This window comes from Hordeum vulgare, chromosome 3H (assembly GCF_904849725.1).
Source record: "Hordeum vulgare subsp. vulgare chromosome 3H, MorexV3_pseudomolecules_assembly, whole genome shotgun sequence".
In the NCBI taxonomy this organism is placed as follows: Eukaryota; Viridiplantae; Streptophyta; class Magnoliopsida; order Poales; family Poaceae; genus Hordeum; species Hordeum vulgare.
In genome coordinates this window covers 149,016,839-149,040,253 of record NC_058520.1, presented here as the reverse complement: position 1 = coordinate 149,040,253, position 23,415 = coordinate 149,016,839, and the positions used below count along the sequence as shown (strand labels likewise).

Sequence of the window (23,415 nt, the reverse complement as noted above, 5' to 3'; positions counted from 1 at the left end):
GACATGATGTAGAGGGATAAATTCATGCAATATGATATAAACCCCATCTTTTTACCCTTGATGGCAACAACATGATGCGTGCCTCGCTACCCCTTCTCTCACTAGGTGAGGACACCGCACGGTATGAACCAAAAACCAAGCACGTCTCCCATTGCAAGATTTATAGATCAAGTTGGCCAAACGAAACCCATAACTCGAAGAGAATTACAAGGATACGAAATCATGCATATAAGAAATCAGAGGAGACTCAAATAATATTCATAGATAATCTGATCATAAATCCACAATTCATCGGATCTCGACAAACACACCGCAAAAGAAAGTTACATCGGATAGATCTCCATGAAGATCATGGAGAACTTTGTATTGAAGATCCAAGAGAGAGAAGAAGCCATCTAGCTACTAGCTATGGACCCAAAGGTCTGTGGTGAAGTACTCATGCATCATCGGAGAGGCAATGGTGTTGATGAAGAAGCCCTCCGTGTCTGAATCCCCCTCCGACAGGGCACCAGAACAGTCCCCAGATGCGATCTCGCGGAAACAGAAGCTTGCGGCGGCGGAAAAGTATTTTTGTGGCTCTCTCTGTTGGTTTGGGGATTTTAGGGAATTCATAGGCAAAATAGGTAGGGCAAAGGAGGCAAGGCGGGCCCACGAGCCTGCTAGGCGCCCCCCTAGGGCGCGCCTAGGGGGCTCGTGGCCTCCTCCGTGGCCCTCTGCCTTGGTTCTTAAGTCTTCTGGATCCCTTTTGTTATGGAAAAAATCATCCCGAAGGTTTTATTCCGTTTGGACTCCGTTTAATATTCTTATCTGAAAAAGGTCAAAAACACAGAAAAAACAGAAACTCACACTGGGCACTGAGTTAATAGGTTAGTCCAAAAAATGATATAAAATAGCATATAAATGCATATAAAACATCCCAAGTTGATAATATAATAGCATGGAACAATCAAAAATTATAGATACGTTGGAGACGTATCAATGACCCAAACAATTTATGAGAATTATTTGGGAATTTTGGGGAGACATAAATATAGGTTGCTTCACAACCTAGAGTAATAGGGTTATTCCTTTAATAGAAAAAGGAATATTCCCAAGAAAAAGAATATCATGACAGACGCGAGATAGGAAATGACATGGTCTTGGGAAGGTTTTGAGGATGACAAGCCACTTTGGAGACTAGGAAGAGATGATCTTCCCAGGTTTCCATACCACAGAACCACAGAAAAGCAATTTCAAATAAAATCTTAAAGAAATTAAAAATAAAAAGAAAGGGTCAAAATCCAGGGTGTCACGCCAGCTGAAGAAATATATGGCAAGGAAACTAAAGAAAAGCGCAAGATGCGCATACAGAAAATTGAGAGGAGATGGGCCAGAGAATGGAAGAAGTATAGATATGTGACTCCCAAATACATGAAGATATTCGCACTGAATCCTCCATGCCCAAGATATCCTCTTGTTGAAGTCCAAGTTGCTGATCCCACTAGCATTGTCAGTGGTGTGGAATTTCCTGCCGAATGGGATAAACGTCAGGCAAAACTGCAGAAGATTGCAAAAGATGTCATGAGGAAATTCAACTTGGAGACTCATATTGCGGCTGATGCTGCCACCTCCTCCGTCGTTGAAGCTTCTTGCACAGAAGCAGCTCCAAAGCGAGCTCTGGTGTAGAAATCGTCTATAAATACAAAATCTTCAACTTCACAATCTTCACAGTAAAATCCTCAACGACCTCCAACTATGGCTGCAACTTCCTGAGCGACTTCCGCAAAGTCCTCAATATGAGTGCAACTTGAAACAACTTAGCAAACAATGGGAACTGCAATTCCCTCAGGGCCCTTTGCTTATGGATCTTCACACACTTCTTCAAGTGCAACCATGAAGAAAAACATGACCGCTGGGCGAGGAAAAAGACCAAGCCCTAACAAGGTGGTCTTCAACATTCCCTCGGCATCTGAGGAAGAGGAGGCTGATGATTACAAATTAGTTCAAATCATCAGAAACAAACAAGAGAGGGTTGCTCAGTCTAAAGGCACAAATATTCCTGTGATGTTGGATCCCACGGTGGTGCTAGACTTCATCGACCTCTGGTACCAAAATCCTCACACTCCTATTGACAATTTCCACCTTCCACCTGGGCAAAGCCATTTGTTAGCAGCATTTATTGCTCAAGAGAAATGGAAAGTTGAGAAGGCCAAGAGGGCCAGAAAGGAACAAACTCAGAAGGAGAGATTTATAAAGAACAACCTCCTCTCTTTGACCCCTGAACAACTTGTCTCCACACAGACTGAGATCAAAAACCTCAATGAACAATACAGTCGCTATCATGCGGACTGGAAAGGTGCAAAGGTCAGATTTGTCAATGTGGCGACCAAGGCCATCACGGATCATAACGCGAGCGTTGCAACTCCAACGCAACCAAAACTTCCTCATGCTAGATCCTCCACACAACCTGCTTAAGAATATTTCAGGCCTGAATAAATTCAAGCTCCTGGAGATATTGCACCTGAAAAACCTACCAGGCCAGCTGAAGAAACTGTTGCACCTCAAGAACATGCTCCTACCAGGACGACTGCATCAGTCGTGCCTGGAGAATCTGCTCCAATAACAAAATATTCAAGAGTGAAGAACCTAACACTTCCTTGTGCATCAGAAGTGAAGAAAACCAAGGCTCCTGAAAAGAAGGCCGCTAAGAAGCGGAAAGCGTCAACGAGCACAGATTTCTCAGAAGCCAAATGCTTGAGGACTTTGTCAAGTTCTTCAAGTGCACCAATTGATACTACTCCAATCAGCACGGTACCCTCTTACGAGATGGTGCCATTTGGAGAAGAACATCTCATCCTCGAAGTGGATGAAGAAATTGAAGATAATCGATCTACTGCTTCCACACAACCGATCGATGAAGAAATTGAAGTGGAACCGAATACTTCAATCCCTCAAGCATCATCACCTCCCCCTCAGTTCTCTACTGAAGAGGCAAGCATTGAAGAAATGGAAGAAGACATGGATATATGCTGTCACGCACCTGTTATCAATGATGAATATTGGGAAGGAGCTCATCCCAACTCACAACTGGCCACTCCACTTCCTCAAAATCTTCACTACATTGCTGCTACTGAGGAAATTCATACTGGGTCTGATGAATGACACACTCCACTAAAATTAATTCTCGAGGAAGAAACAGTTGCATGAGATGAAGAAACTGTAGATCAAACCGCCGCTGAGGATATTGCTACACCTATCACTGATGAATCTGCATAGCATATTCCTCACATTGAAGAAACTATGGCTGAAGAAACTACTCCTCTAGTTGAGGTTACTTCTGATGAGCCTCATGTTCAAAATCCTCAGTCAGCAGTTGTTGTGTCTCAAGTTCCTCAGAATAAAGAAGAACTTTGAGGACTTATGGAAAGATATAAGCCAAATCTTCAACCCAAGACACTTCAGCCATTCAGAGGAACAAATAGACCCAAATTCCTCAGGGAGAAATTTTCTGATGAACATCATTTCTTCGTCGGTGCAAATCCGTATGACTCCCGAGGATAAGGCGCAAGAGGTTCTGGACTGCCACACAGATGAACTTCTATAGTGTTGTGCTCTTTGGGAAGAATAAGCTTTTCCAGCACCGTCACATTCCTCATGCAGACATGGAATTCATTCCTTGCTTCACGCCAGTCCTCAGTGTTCTTCGTGATGATGGCCTATTGTCATTCTGCATGGATATATGCAATTGGAATGAGGAGCTAATTCTTCAGTTCTATGCCACTTTGCATCTTTCTAGTGAGGCATTAGATATAAACACTTTGGTTCTTGACTGGATGATCAAAGACACACACTACACTACTCCTGCAACAGAATTGATTCGTGTGGTCTTAGTTGGAATCCCCTCAGAAGTAGCCACAGGCATCTATGATGAACCTGAGCTACCCAATCACCTGATGCAAGTGATGATCAAGCCTTTGGCTCCTGGCAAGCCACCAAGGACCACATTCCTCGTCAAGGAACTCTTGTATGTTCCAAGGACAGTGTACTGCATATTGACCAAAACCCTCAGCCCCATCAAGGGTCACAACTATGAAGAAGAAGACGTGGTGGGAATCATGAAGAATTTGCTATTCAACATCATTCATGGGATTCCCATAAATTTTCATGATTTCATCATGAGGACTCTGGCCAATATTGCTATGTCACCTTTTAAACTGAAGCCTTATGCGCCATGGATCATGAAATTCATTAGGGCCAGATCCTCAATTCCTTACAAAGCTGATTTTCAGAACCATTTGAGTTATTTGCCCCCACTCGAAGTCCTGAAACAAATCCTTCGATCAGATTGAAGGAAAAGCGAAAATTGTTATTGATGAAGGATCTCGTCCCCTTGATGGAAAATTTCGCAAAGCAGCATCCTACTTAACCAATGATGACACTGCATCACAAGACTCTATTGCAAAAGCCTCAGCTTAAATTCCTTGTGAGACTGCCCCGCGCGTGATGACTGACCATGGACTTCTGCTTAGTCTTCATCAAAAGGTCGATCACAATCACAAGTGAGTCAAGCATCAGTTTGGTGACATTGTGTGTGATCTGACTGTGACACATAATGCTGTGAGGAAGAATCACTACTATCTTCATGAAATCTTCGATCGCACATGGGCCACTCTATCTCACCTCAAGACTCATGAAGAACTCAAGGAGATGGAATTTCGATAGGACTTTGATCGGTCGTGGCCGCCCAAGAAGAAATTCATGAAGGTTAAAGTTCCTCTACTGGTGACTATCTCATTTTCTTCATCGTGCTCAACTGATGAAGCTGAGGATCTTGATGACACTGTTGTCGGTCCTTCAACGACAAACGATACAGACAACGCTGGCGCTCCTCCACCACCAACAAGTTGAAATTCTTCACGGGCGTTAGTCCTCAATTTCATCCCTTTTCGTCACTTGATGACAAAGGGGGAGAAATCTTAGTTGGTCTTCAAGCGGGTCTACCTTATGAGCTATATTTTTGTTAAGTTGCAACTCTCTTTCTTCGGAAGTGTTTAGATGTATGAGTTGTAAACTTAAGTCAAGTGGTGGTCTGACATTTTTGAATCGTTTACTTTGCATGGTTATTCCTCACGTTGATTAATGCACGCATGATGAAATTATTTAGACACCACTTTCCATCATGCATTTCAATTTCCTCATGGTATATGTTAAATGCGTGCATGGATTACAAGATATAGGGGGGATCTCCATGGTATAAACCTATAATGTGCGTTTGAAGTGCAAAGAAAATTCTTCAAATACGCACATCTTCATGGGGAGTTTCTCTATATCTCGCAATCAAATTCCTCAAACTTTGTACTTACACGTCATATATTTATCCTCGTTGAAAACTAAACATATTTGTCATCAATCACCAAAAAGGGGGAGATTGTAAGTGCATCTAGTGCACCTTAGTAATTTTGGTGTATTGAAGACTTATAGGTTAAGAGACTAATGTGTTTGTGGGTGTACACAGGCTCTATAAGTCGCTGAGGAGTTTGAGTTATTCGAAGAATATCGACCCCTAAAAATGAATGTCTTTGGCTGAAGACTTTGATACTTTCTAAAGATTTTGAAAGTGAGTAAATTGGTGTGTCCTTAAAGATATTTATGCGAGGACTTTGAAGCATGAAGACTTTAGTTTTCGTGGTTTCACTTCCTTTATTTTGAGTCATAGGAACACCATATTGTTAAATGGGGTCGAGGTAAAACGAAGGAAAAGTTTCCAAGTGATGCTGGTCTCAAAGCCTCCACCTACCCAATCCTTCGAGTGAAGCCTTTGGAAATCTTCTACAGTTTAGTCAATTTCTTCAGTGACACATATGAAGATCTTCTGGTCTATGAAGAAATTGCTCTAACTGAGGAGTTAGGATTTTGCCAGTGTGAATTACCTACAGGTGAGGAAAATGAGAGACATGAGGACTTTCACAGCTTTAAATTTCTAATCGTTGCTACGCCGCGCGCCAGCTATCCCCAAACCTTATCCACATAATGGTCATATCATCGGGGCATTTATGTCAAATCATATCGGGATTGCTCCCCAGCTATAAAGAGCCGCCCCCTCATAACCACTAGCTGGTTGGCTGCTCTGAGAGAGAACTTGACACTTGTCATTTGAGAGCAACCCATTCCTCGAAGACTTTGAGAGAAAATCATCCGTGAGGGAAAACCCCAAACACCCAAACCAAAACCCAAAAACCCAAAGTGATTGAGCATCACTCAAGAGATTGTTCCTATGTGGAACCGATGCTTGTTACCTTTGAAGACTGTGCATCTTATAGACGGTTAGGCGTCACTGGTCTACAACATCCAACAGTAAATTGTGGATTGTCGGGTGACCAAGTTTGTGAGGGTTTGGAAGTATGCCCTAAAGACTTACCACGAGTGTTGGGCGAGGACCGTGTGTCCTTAGCTCAAGGAGAATACGGTAAGGACTTGGTGTCCTGGGACTATGTGTCCTTTGGTTTAAATACCAAGCCTCTCCAAACCAGACGTACAACTGTTACAGCAGTTGGAACTGAGTCATCAAATCATTGTTGAAAGGACGTGTATGTCGCCTATAGGGGGAGAATAGGCACTTTAAAACAATTACGGTTTAGGCTTGAACAAATGCGGAATAAAACTAACGTTTAATTTGTCAAGCACAAAACCTAAAACAACTAGGCTCACCTATGTGCACCAACAACTTATGCTAAGCAAGATAAACAACTAAGTGACAGCAAGATATATAAGAAACAATATGGCTATCACAAAGTGAAGTGCATAAGTAAAGGACACGGACTTCTTCTTGAAGCTTTTGTACTTCTTCTTTTTGAAGCTTTTGGACTGCTTCTTCTTGTTGGAGTTGAATCCAAATCCACCTTTATCATTTGGGGAATTTCTCCCACACAAGATATTGTTGAGTGTGTACATCCCTTCATGACTCTTTTCCAAGTCTTTATTCAAAGAAGTGACTTGAGCCTTGAGATCTTTGATTACCTCTACATGGTTAGTATCAACACAAGTACTAGAGGAAGTATAAGCTTCATTGTTAGAGCAACAAGGCAAGGAAAGTAATTCATCACAGGATGTAGCAACATTATGAGTAGATGAATTACGAGGACTAGCACATGGCAATATAGCATTTTGACTAGAAGTAGTGCTAATGTCCACATGAGGCTCACTTGATGTTACCTTGGTAGTAATAGCCTCGCGAGCTAATTTTAGCACATTATGGGATACTAAAGATCATCATGAGAGGTTGTGACCATTACATGACTTTCTTCCAATTTCCCATAATTGCGAGATAGCAACTCAAGTTGAGCCCTTAGCTCAACATTCTCCTTTAATATGGATGCTTCACAATAAGTAGAGTTAGTAGCACAAGCATCATCATTAACAATAAGAGGGGAAGGCAACTTGGCAATCTCTTTAGCATATGAAGCTTCAAGTTGAGCATGAGACTCGGTGAGTTCAATGAGCGAACTCTTAATAGCCCTTGAGCCATTTTCGAGGTGCTCATAGGTCTCAAGGAGTTTAGCATGTGCAACTTCAAGATTATCATTTTTACTTCTAAAATCATTAGCCACCTCGAGAGCTCTATCATGGGATTCCTTTAATCTAGATAATTCTAGAGCAAAGGTCTCCTCAAGAGATTCCTTGGTGGTTTTTCATTTTCAAGAGCTTGAGATAGCTCTGTGATCTCACTGGCGTAATCATGCTCATGGCCTTCCACTATATCAAAGGTGGCCTCATGCTCCTCGAGTTGAGATTCCAACTCCTCAATATATTTCTTGCCCTCAATGGCAATAGACATGATTTCCATGAAGTTGGAACGAGCAATTTTATTCTTATGAAGAGCTTTAAAAATCATTTCATCCTTAATTTTTAAGGATGCATATTATCACTCTCTTCATAATTATCCTCATCCTCGTTATCCTCCACATCATCATCATGAGATATATTGGGATTCAAAGTAGGTGACCTTTGTAGCCTTAGCCATAAGGCAAAAGTGAGAAACAATAGATGGTGATGTAGAATCCCTTGAAGCATCATTCAAGGCCACATCTTGTTCCATGGAGTGATGGATTTCCTTTACATTGTTAGCACAACAACTCGAGAAATAGATACATTTTTATCATGGCAACAAGTTATAGAAAGCATATCATCATGAGATTTAGTAAAGCAGTTTTTACATGATATGCAAGGACTATCAACAGAAGCATGCAAAACATTCAGAGTGCTCGAAGTGTTAACGCCCAAAGATGAAGCATTGCAATAATATAGTGATGAAGGATCATCAACAATAAGACAACTATCATCATTACAATGGTCACCACTACTCACCATATCATTGCCTTGTGGCAATCCACATGTAGGTGAAGTAGATGAAGTTGATAAGACCACACAACCGGAGGTGGAGGGAGAACAATCATTCCCACAAATCTTGGACACACCATATTTACCTTGCAGCTTTGTTCACAACTCATGAGCATCCCGGAATGGCATGAGTTGAAATATAACTACATTGCTCAAAGCATCAAAAGGCATGTTAGAAGCTTGAGCATTGAGATAAGAGTTTTTCTCATCCTCTAAAGATATAAATTTTGAGAATCATTTGGAGGAGAAAAACACATATCTACAATTCAATGTAAATTAGGGTCCATGACCCTAAAGAGATTAAGCATGTGAATTACCCAAACATCAAAATTTGTGCCATTGAAACTAAGAGTGTCAGAGAATCCTAAACCCCTAGTCGACATCCTTACTCTCTAGGTGGTAAAACCTAATAATGAGAGACCTAGCTCTGATACCAATTGAAAGGACATGGATGTGACCTAGAGAGGGGTGAATAGGCGCTTTAAAATAATTATGGTTTAGGCTTGAACAAATGCGGAATAAAACTAACGTTTAATTTGTCAAGCACAAAACCTAAAACAACTAGGCTCACCTAAGTGCACCAACAACTTATGCTAAGCAAGATAAACATCTAAGTGATAGCAAGATATATAACAAGAAACAATATGGCTATCACAAAGTAAAGTGCATAAGTAAAGGGCTCGGGTAAGAGATAACTGAGGCACGCGGAGACGATGATGTATCCCGAAGTTCACACCCTTGCGGATGCTAATCTCTGTTTGGAGCAGTGTGTGGAGGCACAATGCTCCCCAAGATTCCACTAAGGCCACCGCAATCTCCTCACGCCCTCACACAATGCAAGATGCCATGATTCCACTAAGGGACCCTTAAGGGCGGTCACCGAACCCGTACAAACAAGGTTGGGGCACACTCCACAACTCAATTGGAGGCTCCCAACAACACCACGAAGCTTCACCACAATGGAATATGGCTTCGAGGTAACCACAAAGGCTTGAGGCAATCTCCACAACCTAATTGGAGACTCTGACGCTGGCCTGGAGCTTTACACAACAATGATTGAGCTCTGAGGCACCACCAAGCTTCTAGGACGCCAAATCATCCACGAAGAACAATTTCTAGGGTACCAAGTACCCAAGGGTAATAAGCTTCTCAAACTTCACTTCCATGTATCACCGTGGAGAAAACCGATGCAACTAATTCAATGGCAAGAACACACGAAGTGGTCAAGTTCCTCACACTCAAAACCCTCCACAACACCAAAAGATATGGAGGAATATGAGAGGAAGAACAAGGAGCTCACAAAGAACTCCAAGATCAAGATCCAGGGGGTTCCTCTCACATAGAGGAGAAAGTGATTGGTGGAGATGTGGATCTAGATCTCCTATCTCTTTTCCCTCAAGAACTAGCAAGAATCATTAGAGGGGTTGAGAGTTAGCAAGCTCAAAGAAGGTCAATAATGGGGAAAGAACACGAGCTCAACGGATAGAAAAGCATTGGGAAGAAGACCCCCTTCTATAGCCTCCCCAAATCGAACCGTTATGCACTCACTCAGTGCACAAGCGGTAGCACCGCTCAGGAGAGTGGTACTTCTGCTGAAACGGAATTTTCAAGGAAAAACATGCAAATGACAAAGATCTCGGGGCGGTAGTGCCACCGGCGGCACTGCCGCCGGAGCGGTACTACCGCGCACCCCAGTGGTACTACCGTTGGAGCGGTACTACAGCTCCCCAAGCGATACTACCGGTCAAAATGTAAAAGGACCCTGATGAAGCCATAGAAAATATGTAAGCGGAAGTAGCAGTGGTATTACACAACGGAAATATGCCAATGATATAGAGATGTGAAACCTCTATGAATGAAGAACCGAAAAAAACTCCCAACATCGAAAACATCATAGAAGATGCATATGGACTCCGTTTTCGATGAACTCGAGCTTGTCATGAAGATGACCATAAGCTCGACAACTCACAAAGAGAAACACCAAACAAGAACCAAGAAATATGATGCAAGGATGCAAATGGTTTGAGCTCTCAAAAAACGATACTATCAAGCTACTCACTTGAGAGCCCCCCCTAACTGTACGGCAATGTATCCTAAAAATAGAAAAATCTATCAAGGGCAAACCTATACCTTGCACATAGTCCACATGAGCTAGATGATGACGATCTTGACTTCCTCAAGATGGACCACCTTTCTTGATTGTGTTGTCTTGATGAAGAGTAGTTAATTGCTCCCCCATACTCACTATGGGTGAGCCACTCTTCACCACATCTTCACAAGTCCATTGCCACCACAATGGACGGCAAGCTTCAAGCATGATATCTTCATGATGCTGCACTTGAACTTGCACACTGCAATCTTGATGACGATCACCACTTGACGTCATCCTCCATGGGTTGTATGAGATCTTCCTCTTGACAGAAGCCCATGGAAACACACCTAACCCCACATAGAACTCTCACGAAGACCATGGGTTAGTACACAAAAGCGTAATGGACAATGCTTACCATACCATGGGATCACTTGACCCCTCTCGATACAACTTGTACACTTTGTGTGTTGATCAACTTGATTTACTCTTTGTCTTAGTCTTGGTCAACCTTGTATCTTTATGACCAATCTTTGGATAAAACCTTGAATGCCACCTTGGTCATCATATAAACTCCTTGAAACCAACACATGGACTTCAAGAAGTGCCTATGGAAAAAACCTACAAATATAACTTAAGGCAACCATTAGTCCATAGGGATTGTCATCAATTACCAAAACCACATACGGAGAAATATGCTCTAACAATTGTCTTCACCAAGTACCTGGTTATTTTTCCTCAACCCTTCTATTTCCTAATTTACGTGTTCATGAAATTGATCGTTACTGTTTGAAGAATTTGACTGAAGAGTTTCTCAATTTCCTCATCTCAAATTCTTCACATCACTTGTTCTTCACTGCTTATCCTGATCACGCTACTCGTGCTAAGTGTTTGTTTCATTTCATCATGATGACCACGCTTTTGCAATGTTACGCTTACGTGTGAGTACTTATTCTGTTGCAAGTTGTTCATGACTTCGCAATTTCCACACAAGGAAATTCATCAGTGACGAATTAATACAAATCGCCTATTCAACCCCCCCCCCATCTAGTCGATATAACGCACTTTCACTTACTCGCCTTTGCTCAGATGGCCACATATGATATTCTTCGCTTGAGAGTCGAGTTGCTTGAATCACTTCACATTAGCAGCAGTGATAGTTGGGGTGACGGGGGGCACACCATTTTCCACAACATACCAGAGATCGTTGTCAATTGCTTCATGATGCATGCGCATCTTGTTGTTCCATAAGGGGTAGTCCATCCCTTCAAAGGTAGGACAACCCGCAGATACCTTGATCATAACTGCAGTTGGCATAACTAAAACTCCAGGTGGTTAAACCAAAATCACACAAAACAAGGGAGTACCTTGCTCTAATACCAATTGAAACTCCGTTATATCAACTAGAGGGGGGTGAATAGGTGATTTTTACAAATCCTTCACTAAGGAATTACTCATTAAGGAAATTGCTAAGCGAGGAAATACAAGAAGCGGATTAAGTACTCAAGTGCATGTGAAACATAGCAACAACATATTCATCGTGATGAAATGGGACATACACAGATCACACGTAGCGTGTAAACAGGATAAGCAGGTGAAGAACAAGGTGAGTGAAGAATTCAAGATGAGGAAATTGAGAAAATCTTAAGTCAAAGTCCTCAAACAGTGACGCTCAATTTCATAGACAAGTACTTGAGGAAATAGATGAATTGAGGAAATGGAACCAAGAGCTCGTTGAAGACAGTGATTTGATGACCCAGTTCCAACTGTTGTGACAGTCGTACATCTGGTTTGGAGCGGCTTGTTATTTAAAGCAAAAGACACGCAGTCCCAGGACACATAGTCCTTACCATATTCTCCTTGAGCTAAGATCACACACACCTCGCCCGCACTCGTTGTAAATGTTCAGGGCTAACTTCCAAACCCTCACAAAGTCGTTTCATCGCCCACATGCATCTCACTGGGGGTGAATTGATCAGCTTCTCGTTCAGAAGAGAACCTCCAAGGCTGGATGTTATCTATCTCAACTATGCGAAAGAAGATGATGACCCACTTGATGAAGCACTCTTTTCCCAAAGAATCACCAGGCTGAGCAAGGATGAAATGGACACGCTCTGGGAAAATCTTCCGCCACGTGATGCCTACGTCGGGATGCCATTCGTGACCCGCCTGACGTGGACGATGGTTAACCGCCATGTCATGGTATGTTTCTTATTACTGTAGTAATGTGATGTGCTTATAGTATATATAGTAGTGTGATATATGCTTATAGTATAGTAATGTGATGATATGCTTAGTATGTTAATGTGATTATATGCTTAGTGTGTAGTAATGTAATATGCTTAGTAATGTCATATATTGATTATAGTGTAGTAGTGTGATGATATGCTTAGTGTGGAATTTGATGAATATGCTTAGTATATTAATGTGATGATATGCTTATATATAGTAATTAATGACATATATTGAATATAGTGTAATAATGTGATGATATGATCATCATGTTTTTTTCAGAAATTACCTAAGAGGCTATGTGTGAGTTGTGGCATCGAGTCGAATGAAGAAGGCATTGCTGGACTACGCCTTACCACAAGGGGCTCGATCACCATGTGTGCTTACGCAGTGGACATGGACGGGCGCACTATCTTCGGTGCGGATGGGTGGAGCGACTTCCTCGCTGGCAAGAATCTCCGAGTTGGACAGGTCGTCTTAGTCACTATGAGGAACACCCCACGCCATGACTTGAGGATGACGATTGTTTTGGACATCCTTTAACTATGTTAGTTTGCTCATGCGAAATGAACTCATTAACTATGTTATACTATTTTGCTCGTGTTTGTGAGGATTATCGTTATAATAGCTATTTATTAGCTCTAGCTAGTACTCCTTGTGAGATTGGCACTTATTATTAATTGGAACACATTGTTCTATTGGGCTAATTCCTTGTGTACAATGCTAAATGCTAAATGTTACGTGATGTGATGTTTTTTGGTTGCATGAAATATTCCTGGCATGCAATGTACATTGCATGCCACTAGGTGAGCGATTATAGTGGTGGCGTTGCCGACATGGCACGCTATAAGCACGTAGAATACCGCTGACGTGGAACCCAACGCCACCATTATTTTTTAACACGGCATATTCGTGGTGTCGGGCTACCACGTGAGCACAACCTTTTTTCACCCCATAGCTAGGCTTTTCTGCACTAGTGAAACGAGAATCTAAAAAGGAAGAGTGACGTGTCCGCCGCGCGAGGCTTCAAGCGGATGCGGCTGCCGCAGCCTTCGCGGTGCTAGCGGGCACCCACGGGGCGGCATTAGAGGAATCCATATGTGCCTGCATAGCCAAGAAGTGACATAGGAGGGTGGTGAAGGCGATGAAAAAGGAGCAAAGTCAGGCGGCCCGTGCCATGTCCAGACTGCCACCCAAGCAGGGAAAGATGAGGGCAGTGATGGATCGAATAGCTTTGGTACTAAGCAGCTCCACCTTTATCTGTTATGCTTCTTCGACCGCTATTGCTGCAAGGATGGCGGGAAGGGCAAGGGAAAGGGCAAGGCCTGTTGTGGATGAAATTCTTCGATCATCGTCTTGTAGGTAGTTAGTAGAGCATGTCAATTTCTGGTAGTCTGTTGACATGTGTTTAGTAGCGTATGTATGTTGCATGAGTTAAGAGGGATTTGAGTATTTGATTTAGATGCATTCGGTTGTGGAGGAGAAAATGTATGTGTTGTCGCGGGGTTTGGGGACGGGTTTTGGTGTTTAAGGTTATAGATGCTCTTACATATATTCTGAAAACATGTATCGACACCAGAAGAAAAGATGTATAGACTAGGATAGAAGTCAAACTTTTTCCCTTTTTTTCTTGTTTTATCCTTTTGCTGGAAAGAAAACAACCTTCGGGCCTCACCTCACCAAACCTAACTTAAGTTGTATGACGTGCCTCCATATATGCTCCTAAAAAATCTATGGTCCTAGCTAAGACAAGAGCCTAGATTGGCGGGAGAGGATTTAGGGCACGCAAGTGTGGGGACACGCACTTTGAGGGTCGTCGGTCTGCGTCAAGATATGGACATATGGTTTCATACATTGTGTTTTTCTGTTGTATAAGAGTGTGTATATGTTTGTAATGTTATGTATATCCAACTGTATATTTGTTTTCTCGTGGGGCCAGATAACTATTTGTGTGGGGTATATACAATAAGTGAAGCTTGATAAGGATGCACCTTTTCATGTATGTAAGCTTGATAAGGCCTTGTATAGATTAAAGAAAGCTCCGGGAGCATGCTACTCTAGGTTAAGTACAAAAATGCAGAAACTTGGGTTTGCTCCATCAAAATCTGATACATCTATGTTTATTTACAACAAGTTGTGGACATCTATCTTTGTGCTCATATATGTTAATGATATCACTATAACTAGTTTTTCTGGTGCGGCCTTAACAACTTTGCTTAAAGATTTAGGTGATCTGCATTTTTTCTTGGGCACTGAAGTTAAGAGAACTAAGAATGGTACTCATTTGTCACAAGAAAAGTATGCAACTCACTTGTTAAGCAGGATCAGCATGCAAAACTACAAACCGTCATCAACACCACTGACCATTCCAGAATCCTTGTCTGTGACGGAAGGGAATCTCTGAGTCAGGAGGATGTCACCAGTTACAGAGGTATAGTTGGTGAACTTCAGTACTTCATTCTCACCACGCTTGGCATTTCACCTGCAGTTAACAAATGTGTCAGTTTCTTCATGCACCCACCACACCTCATTGGACATCTGAGGTATGTTGAGAATACAACGATAGTTGATTTCACATTCAACAAGTGTTCCTCTACTCCTGTGAGCGCATTCTCTGATGCAGACTGTGCTCGCTGTGTGGATGACAGGAGGTCCACTGGTAGGTTTGCTACATTTTTTGATCCTAACCTAAGAAACAAGCAACAATTTCCAGGTCAAGTTCGTAAGAAGAATATGAGTCATTGACAAATACAAGAGCTGAAGTTATTTGGGTTTAATCTATGTTGAAGGAACTTGGAGTTCCCCAAGTGCAACCTCCTTGTCTTTGATGTGACAATCATAGAGCAACATATCTATCTGCTAACCCGGTTTTTAATGCAATGACCAAGCATATTAAAATTGATTTTCACTTTGTAAGAGAACGAGTTGCAAACAAACAATTGGAAATCAGGTTCATTCCATCCATAGACCAGCTTGCAGATGAATTCAGTAAAGCCTTGCCTATTAGAAGTTTTGCAGAATTTAGACATAATTTCAACTTAGTACTATTGTGATTAAGGGGGTGTGTTGAAGATATTTAGTATCAGGAGTAGTTAGAGATATATTTTATTTATCCCCCCCCCCCCTCCCGGCTCAATAAGGGAAGCATCATGGCAGACACTCATGTATGGGTGTTGAGACGCTTCCATCAAATCCAACAAAAATTACTTGAATTCTTTGTACATATTTATTGATTATATCTGTATGGCTCAGAAACATATTATAGTGATTTACAATAATTACACATTCAACATCAGACACCTTCAGTGACTGATATAGGCTATAACTCTAGATGGGCAGATCATTACAAGCATACGGTCGATCAACACCTTCCCTATTCAGATCTTACAACATCAAGACCGGGCATGAATCCATCCTATAGATTTCAGCTACAGTATAGAGGAATGTTGGCAGGCTTGTAGAGGAACGTCTTGACGTTGTGCGAGCTCCCCGACTGTTTGTTGTATGTGAACTTGACCCCAGAGTGTGCATCGCCCCTCCTGGTGCAATGCTGGTGGAAGCTGCTGATGGGCCTCGCCAGGCACGAATCCCATCGGTCGCTCTCAGGCATTGTCTCTGCAACGCTGTAGACACCCTTGTAGTTTGTGAACGCCTGGTAGTTGATGACCTCACCAGATTTCGTGATGCACAGAACAGCAACCTCAGCGCCTATAGAGACGGTCACGAAGACAACATGAGCAAGAGGAGAATACTAGAGATTATCCCGCAGAAACTGAATTGCACGTGACACAATGAACAATCCGAAGCAAAGAAAACAAAATGGAATATAAGTAGTACAAGACTCGCAGTACATGTGTGCTTGAGCAGTGCCAGGCACAGAAAAGGTTTAAGGTATAATTCTTTTCCAGTTTGGCACCACCTAAAGATCGCCACTTTAGATTTACACTAACCTTTTCCGATACACTTCGATAGCATGTAAAAGTTTCCTATTTTTCTTCCCAAAAAGGAATGCCAAAGCCCATCGTCGACACCTGTGCTAGCACCAGCAATGCTCACCCCCATCCACTCATCTTAATTTGTTGTTCATGGATGGTTGAATTACCAAATTGGCTTACCTCAATTTCTAAAATGGTTGATTCAACATCCACTCACTCCCATCCAATTTGATTTTTTGATGTAGTGGTTGAATTGACGAAACTATGCCTGTACACATGCCATGGAACAATCTATACCAGCAGAATGATAGGTGCGCCAGTACAGTATGATAATTGAGAGAAAAATAAATAAAAAAGAAGCGGTAGGGAAGGAAGAAGCAGTAGGAGGAGCAGGATGGAGAGACCAGAGGGGTAACCTGTGAATCGATGACAGCGACTAACTCGAGTAAATGGACTCCGTGAATTGGCGGTGGGGACAGTAAGGTTTCTACCCATCACCACAAACATTCAACATTTCCCCCGGGCGTAAAGGGATGGCCACCGGGAGTGCAGTAGCAAAATCTAGGCATCTCAATAGGTGCATGCTGATACTTTCTTCTGTTGGCTCTTAAACTTCCTTCTCATTGGTGTTAATGCTTTGTCCGATTCTTCCCTTGACAGGACCAGAACAAGCAGCACATGTTCTCAGATTTATTACTGATTTATGGATTTTTGTTTGATGAGCAAAAGGTTCACGGCTGTCTTTAGCATATGCTTTACAATATTTGTCTGCATTACGACAGGTAATATGCTCTCATAGTCTCATGCCATCAAATTGATGGTAAATATGTTGCTGGAAGAAAAGATTTCAAGTAATTCTTCCATTCAGACATCTTTGTGGAGCACTCCAAGTACTACCTCTGTACGCTTTTATAAGACGTTTTAGATCACTAAAGTAGTGGTCTAAAACGTCTTATAATAGTTTATGGAGGAAGTACAACCTCTGTACCAAAATGTAAGACGTTTTTTGGTTTTGCACAGGGCATAAAAAACGTCTTAAATTTTGTTATGGATGAAGTAGTATATGGCCGAGAAACACCAACCATTTTGTCTTAGTAATAAGCAACCTGTAACCTAACTGTGCTAGGTGAGTTAGTCCATTAAGAATGCTAAGTATTCCACTAAGTCCATGTATAAATGGTTGGAGAGACCTCTCAGTGGATGTAGCTATAAACGGATTTTGAAAGTTGCCTTTGAAAATTCAAAAAGAAAAATCTGTGCTAAATGTTCCAAAATGTTGTTTTGACAAGGCAGGACATGAAGCAAAGGAAATGGCCTGGTAACCCTTGTTGCTCTTTTTGCAAAGACGTTGATTCTTCTCAGCATCTTCCTTTACTTGTTCGGTTGTTCGTGTCGTCTGGAGAACTGTTGGGGTTGTTCTGGGTACTTTTTTTTGGAAGATCTAGCATTGGCTGGCTTCATTTGATTTAGCAGAGAGCAGGGGTACAAAAAGCGATCAAGTGATCGATGGGTGTTTGAAGACTGAAAGAGGAGAAAACTTGCAAAATGGGGCTGAAACAAACTCCAGCCCCAAAAAAGGGAAAATTTTAGATTGCTATCTCACAACCGTATCCCCAAAAGGGGGCTCTATGGCTTTTGCGCCCGCTGCTCGCCACTGCTCGATGTTTTGCCGGATGTTTGCCACGATGTCGGATGTGGTGGCTCTTTTGTCTCTGAAAATCCGATTGTTTATCTCGCACCAAATCTCCCATGTGATTGCCATGATCAGTGTTTTGACGCCCCTCCTTTCTTCTTTGCTAGCGTTTGTTACTATGGTTCTTACGATTGCTGCTGTGGTTGTTACCTCTCCTGGTGGTAATCTGATGGCTCTGCAGTGCCTCCATGTGGTTGCCACGTCCCAGATTGATCTTGAGAACGGGCAGTTCCAGAATAAGTGAACCGAAGATTCCAAATTTTGCATGCAGAGTCGACAGAAGTAAGTGTTTGGCCATTGTCTTTGCTGCAGGCGATCATTGCACCAAAGTCTGTCCAAATGTAGCAACCACGAGAAGATTTTGATCTTGCCAGGTGCCCAAGCTTTCCAAATTATGTTCCTGATGTCAGAGTTTGGAATTGTGCTCAGCTGGCAAGACCAATCTGGGACTGATTTATGTCCTAATAACTGTTGGCAGTATTTCTCCTGGTGCTAATCTTTTCTGCCTGATGGGGAAAAATTCTATACTGTTGGCCTGGCGGCCATTACTTGGGCTATATGGAATGCTCGAAACCGAGCAACTTTCGAGCATAAAATGATCAAAACGCTTTTTGAGATCGTGTTCTTTGCTTGCTTTGTTCTTATCTACTGGGCAGATCTTCAGAAGGAGGGCAACGTGAAGATACTCAGGACTGGAGCAGAGCTTCTTCGCTCCAACACGATGAACTTGATGAGGATTTGCGAGGTGACTCAGAGGCCTATCGAAAGGGAGTGAAGCCTGCGTGACTCCTTGGTGCAGATTCTTTTGGGTAGCTGTGTTGTTGCATTTGGTTCCTGGAACCCGCTTGTTGGTTTGCTTAAGTATAAGACCAACCTATTATGTTCTCTGGCTTGTAATAGGACTAGATTCTTTTGGTGCTGTCTAGGTTTTCGCCCCATAGTGTATGTTCCAATATCAGGCGTATGCAGTGGGTTTCCTAGCGTGCATTGAACTCGCTTCCCTTCTTTCCCGTCCCCTGTTTAAACTCTGAAACTGATGTATTTCCATTTGATTAAATGGAGAAGGGGTTACCTCCTCACAATTTTCAAAGTGGTCCAAATAGGATTCATTATTGCTATTGATTTTTTGGTTTAGCATTCTTCATCCAATCTCCACGCACCTAGGTTACGATGCAGCTCCTTAGATGCCCTATGCACCTGGACGGAGGAAGTACCTCCGCTAACCATTTCAAAGGTCAAGTCTAAGTCCATAACAATTACATGTTGTACAAAGAAGACTATAAAAGCATTTAAATCAATTGAAGGTATCCCCATTCGCCATGCATCACAAGTTGGCCTCAATAGTCTCTGATTCAAAAAGTCTGTCCATTGATCACGAGTACAATTAATCAGGAAATGCAAAAGCGAGCTTGGGCACTCTATCTTAGGAATCCAAATGCTTAGAGATTTGCACACATGCACGTATCTGATTCTGTAATTGAGTTGTGCTGTGACTTTTCATGATTAGACTGACATGGACAGGCCGACTGACACTTCATAAGATTTTGTGCATGTGGATTGAAAACTAGGATCATCTAACAGAAGCACTATTTACTTCTGGAATACCGTTCATAGTTGCAACTTCACCAAAATTAATACTTAAGGAAAAATTGGAAAGAAGTGGATACAAATTTGTCTTTCCAGTTGCATTCGGATATTCCATGGACATGTAGCAATGACTATCCTTTCACACATTGGGAAATGCATTATTTACTCCCTGCAAGCCATTATACAGTTATACACCCACATGGGCACCAAAACAACATATATAAAATAGTTTTGAATTTTGATATCTTTAGTTTCGTTTGCGAATGGAGGTCTCAGAGAGAGATATTGCAACAGATGGTGCAGTACATAAATAGGGAAAATTTAGGCTGCAATTTACACATCATCTAAATATATATACAAGCAAGGACAAGCTCCAGAGAAATTACTCAGTAAGGGTGCTATTGTATTGCACGCAGTACATTCTTACATTTAGCTATTCCTAATAGCTTGCTTAGTTAGAAGCCTCGAGCTCTATTTTTTTTGTTATTATAGAAGGTATAAATGTCAGAAGAATGGACACTGGAACGTGTGGGTTACCTGCTACCTAGTGTAGTACTCCCTCCGTTCCTAGATATAAGTATTTTTAGAGGTTCCACTAGCGGGCTACATACAGATGTATATAGACATACTTTAGAGTGTAGATTCATTCATTTTGCTCCGTATGTAGTCCCTAGTGAAATCTCTAAAAAGACTTATATTTAGGAACGGAGGGAGTACAAAGGAAGACTCATAACACTTCCCCATTAACCTTTTAAAGTGAATTGTGCAGAAACTTACAGAAACTTTGAGTATCCTTAAGTTCACCTCAATTACAGTACATGTTTTGAGTTAAACAAGTTCCCTAATTTGATTTGTTCCGATGGCAGTGGGAAGCACTTTCTGCACTTACACACGTTCCCAGAACATGTATAGACAAGGATAGAAGTCAAACCTCCATTTTTTCTCTTCTGTCATTTTGCTAGAAATAGAACAATCTGAGATACAGATGATGGTTCATATGTCTGCCTCATCTCACCACATCTCAACTAAGATGTATGATGCGCGTCCATCTATGCTCCTCACTAGCTAACAAAGGATCCTAGATTGTCGAACATGAATAGACAACCCACTGAAGACACATAAAATTTGCCCCACTTACTTATGTCCGACTTTCATTTCTAGATCAGATGACCAGAAACAAAATTGCCCAATCCCTGTATGATTGTCGCTTCCTACGCGCCTAACACGGTTTAAAATTCCACCAGAATTTCCCACGAAAATTTGTACTCAATGATACCAAAAGCACTCTCCACAGTCAACACACGAATTGCCACTAGAGCGAAATTCGCTATTCTGCTTAACGTGCCAACCCCCAGACCAACGAAATTTCGTGATCCAAAAACAGTTGAACCGAGATCCACGGAAGCTCGGTGACCATGAAAGCACAAGAGGGCGTCGATAGCAAGTTAGCAACTAGATATAGTCGAAGGAGGAGAGAGGCTAGTTGGGCTGACCTTCGAGGACGTGGTCCTCGGGGCCGATGGCAGAGTCCGCGCAGACGTCGCAGACGACGCGGCCGCGGATCTCCCCCGTCCAAGCCTCGGCCGCCGGGGCCGCGGCCAGCAGGAAAGCGAGGATGGCCAGATGGAGGAGGAGCAGACACCGGTGAGGGAGAGAACACGGGGCCGTCGCCATGAATTGGTTTGCTCTTTCCTTTTCGAGGGAGAGGGTAGAGCTTGGTGACTTTTGCGGGAGGATTGACGACGAGCAGGAAATCAGAAACTCACGACAACAAAACTCTTCTATCTTCTTCCTTCAAGAAAAAAAAAAACTCTTCTATCTTCTCGTGCTGCACGTTTCAACTAAAATAGTACTCCGTCCTTTCTTTTTTAGACTAGCAATGTCCCTACGTTGCTACGCATGAAAAACAGGAAAAAAAAAACCTCACAAAATTTTAGTTGCACAATCAGCATTGTACGTGTATACTGCCCATGCAAGATGCAAGTGTGCATCCTAGACCTCCTTACGCGTGACTTCAAGCCACACAGCAGGACGATGTTATGTTCACTCTTGGGGTCAAGTTCCCTATGTATTTGCTTGAACATCAGCGCGCCAAGCTTGCTTTAATGTCTTGGGCTGATCGGTAGGCATCAAGTTTTTAAGAACAGCATCTCGATTATGTTGTGGTCTAACCTAAAAGAAATATCTCAATATCACTAATTATTCAAAAGTGGCCTATGCAAAACACACATTTTTTTTCGAAATGGAGGCCTCGCCCCGGCCTTTGCATCAAGTGATGCATATAGCCATTTATTTAAGTACTGAAAAGATCCAAAATAGGTACAAAGTCAAAAGTAAAGAAAAAAAGAAATTACAAGACGATCAACGCCTAAGCCGAAGATATGAATAGGAGTAGTTGACTAATTCCCTATTCTATCAGCATGTCGCCATCCATATCGGATGAAGATAGCCTGAGCTACCATCTCCCATCGGGCACACCCAGTAACCAAAGGCTCTCTGGTTTCTACAGGAGTGAGTAAGGACCACATGCGGATCAAGGCGGTAGCCCTGAAGGTGACCTGCAAAAAGTTAATAGATTGTTGTCTGTTAAAAACTAGGTCATTTCTGCAGTTTCATATAGCCCACAAAAGTGCAGAAGTTCCAACTCGAATTAGCTTAGCGAAAGAGACATTAACCCCGTCAAGCCACGTCCCAAATAACATGTTAATGCTAGTAGGCGAGGTAATGTTAAAAGCAATATGGATTGAGCGCCATAATATTTTAGCCATGGGGCAGTCCAGAAAGAGGTGCTTAATTGTTTCATACGTCTGACAGAAGCTACATCTTCGATTTCCTTTCCACTTTCGCTTGGCCAAGTTATCCTTAGTTAAAACAACTCCTTTGTGGACAAACCACAAAAAGATTTTTAACTTAAGGGGAACCTTAACGTTTCAAATATGTGTAGATTTTGGAATAAGTGAACTATCAATAACATGGTCATACATTGATTTCACCGAGAACGTACCATTGGAGGTCAGTTTACAAGCAATCCTATCCGGATCATCAGAAGGACTGATATCCATTAACCTTCTGACTAGATGTAGCCATATGACTACAAAACACACATAGGTATAGAATTTTAACTTGAGGTTGGAAGTCACGAGCAACTACTTATTCCAAAGTGGCTTTAACACTAACATCGACTGTGTCGTCATCTGTCTGTATCGACGTCTGTGCTGCCGCATGCAGCAGTGCGGCAACGCATATTGTATATCCTTATTTGTTTATTTTCATCACAAACCCGTTTAAAAAACACAAACGTTTTGAGATGACTAGACAAACTATAAAGGTAGCCACCTTCATATTAAGAGCATCTCCAGCTGTTCGGTCCCCTAGGAGCATGAAATAGCGTCGCTTGAAGCGTGCCGGCGAAAAAATTGGCGTGGGGGCTCGGGTTCCCAACCCCGGGTCGCCCCCTAGCCGCCGATTTCGGCCAATTTTCGATGCAAATTGGCCCACTTTCG

The 23,415-nt window shown here is 42.2% G+C and overlaps 2 protein-coding genes across 2 annotated transcripts; one reads left to right on the top strand and one right to left on the bottom strand.

Moving 5' to 3' along the window:
* The first annotated feature begins 3,641 nt into the window (after positions 1 to 3,641).
* On the top strand, positions 3,642 to 13,240 carry LOC123441582. Its single transcript, XM_045117948.1, has 3 exons — positions 3,642 to 4,003; positions 12,400 to 12,667; positions 12,980 to 13,240. The coding sequence occupies exons 1-3, from the start codon at positions 3,642 to 3,644 to the stop codon at positions 13,238 to 13,240; spliced, it is 891 nt and encodes a 296-aa protein (XP_044973883.1).
* Positions 13,241 to 15,900: 2,660 nt separating this feature from the next.
* LOC123443305 lies at positions 15,901 to 21,750 on the bottom strand. The gene is made up of 2 exons (XM_045119641.1): positions 21,406 to 21,750; positions 15,901 to 16,405 (listed from the first exon to the last, which is right to left on the bottom strand). Exons 1-2 carry the CDS (start codon positions 21,584 to 21,586, stop codon positions 16,122 to 16,124), a joined length of 465 nt encoding a protein of 154 aa, XP_044975576.1. The 5' UTR covers positions 21,587 to 21,750; the 3' UTR covers positions 15,901 to 16,121.
* Positions 21,751 to 23,415: the final 1,665 nt, after the last annotated feature.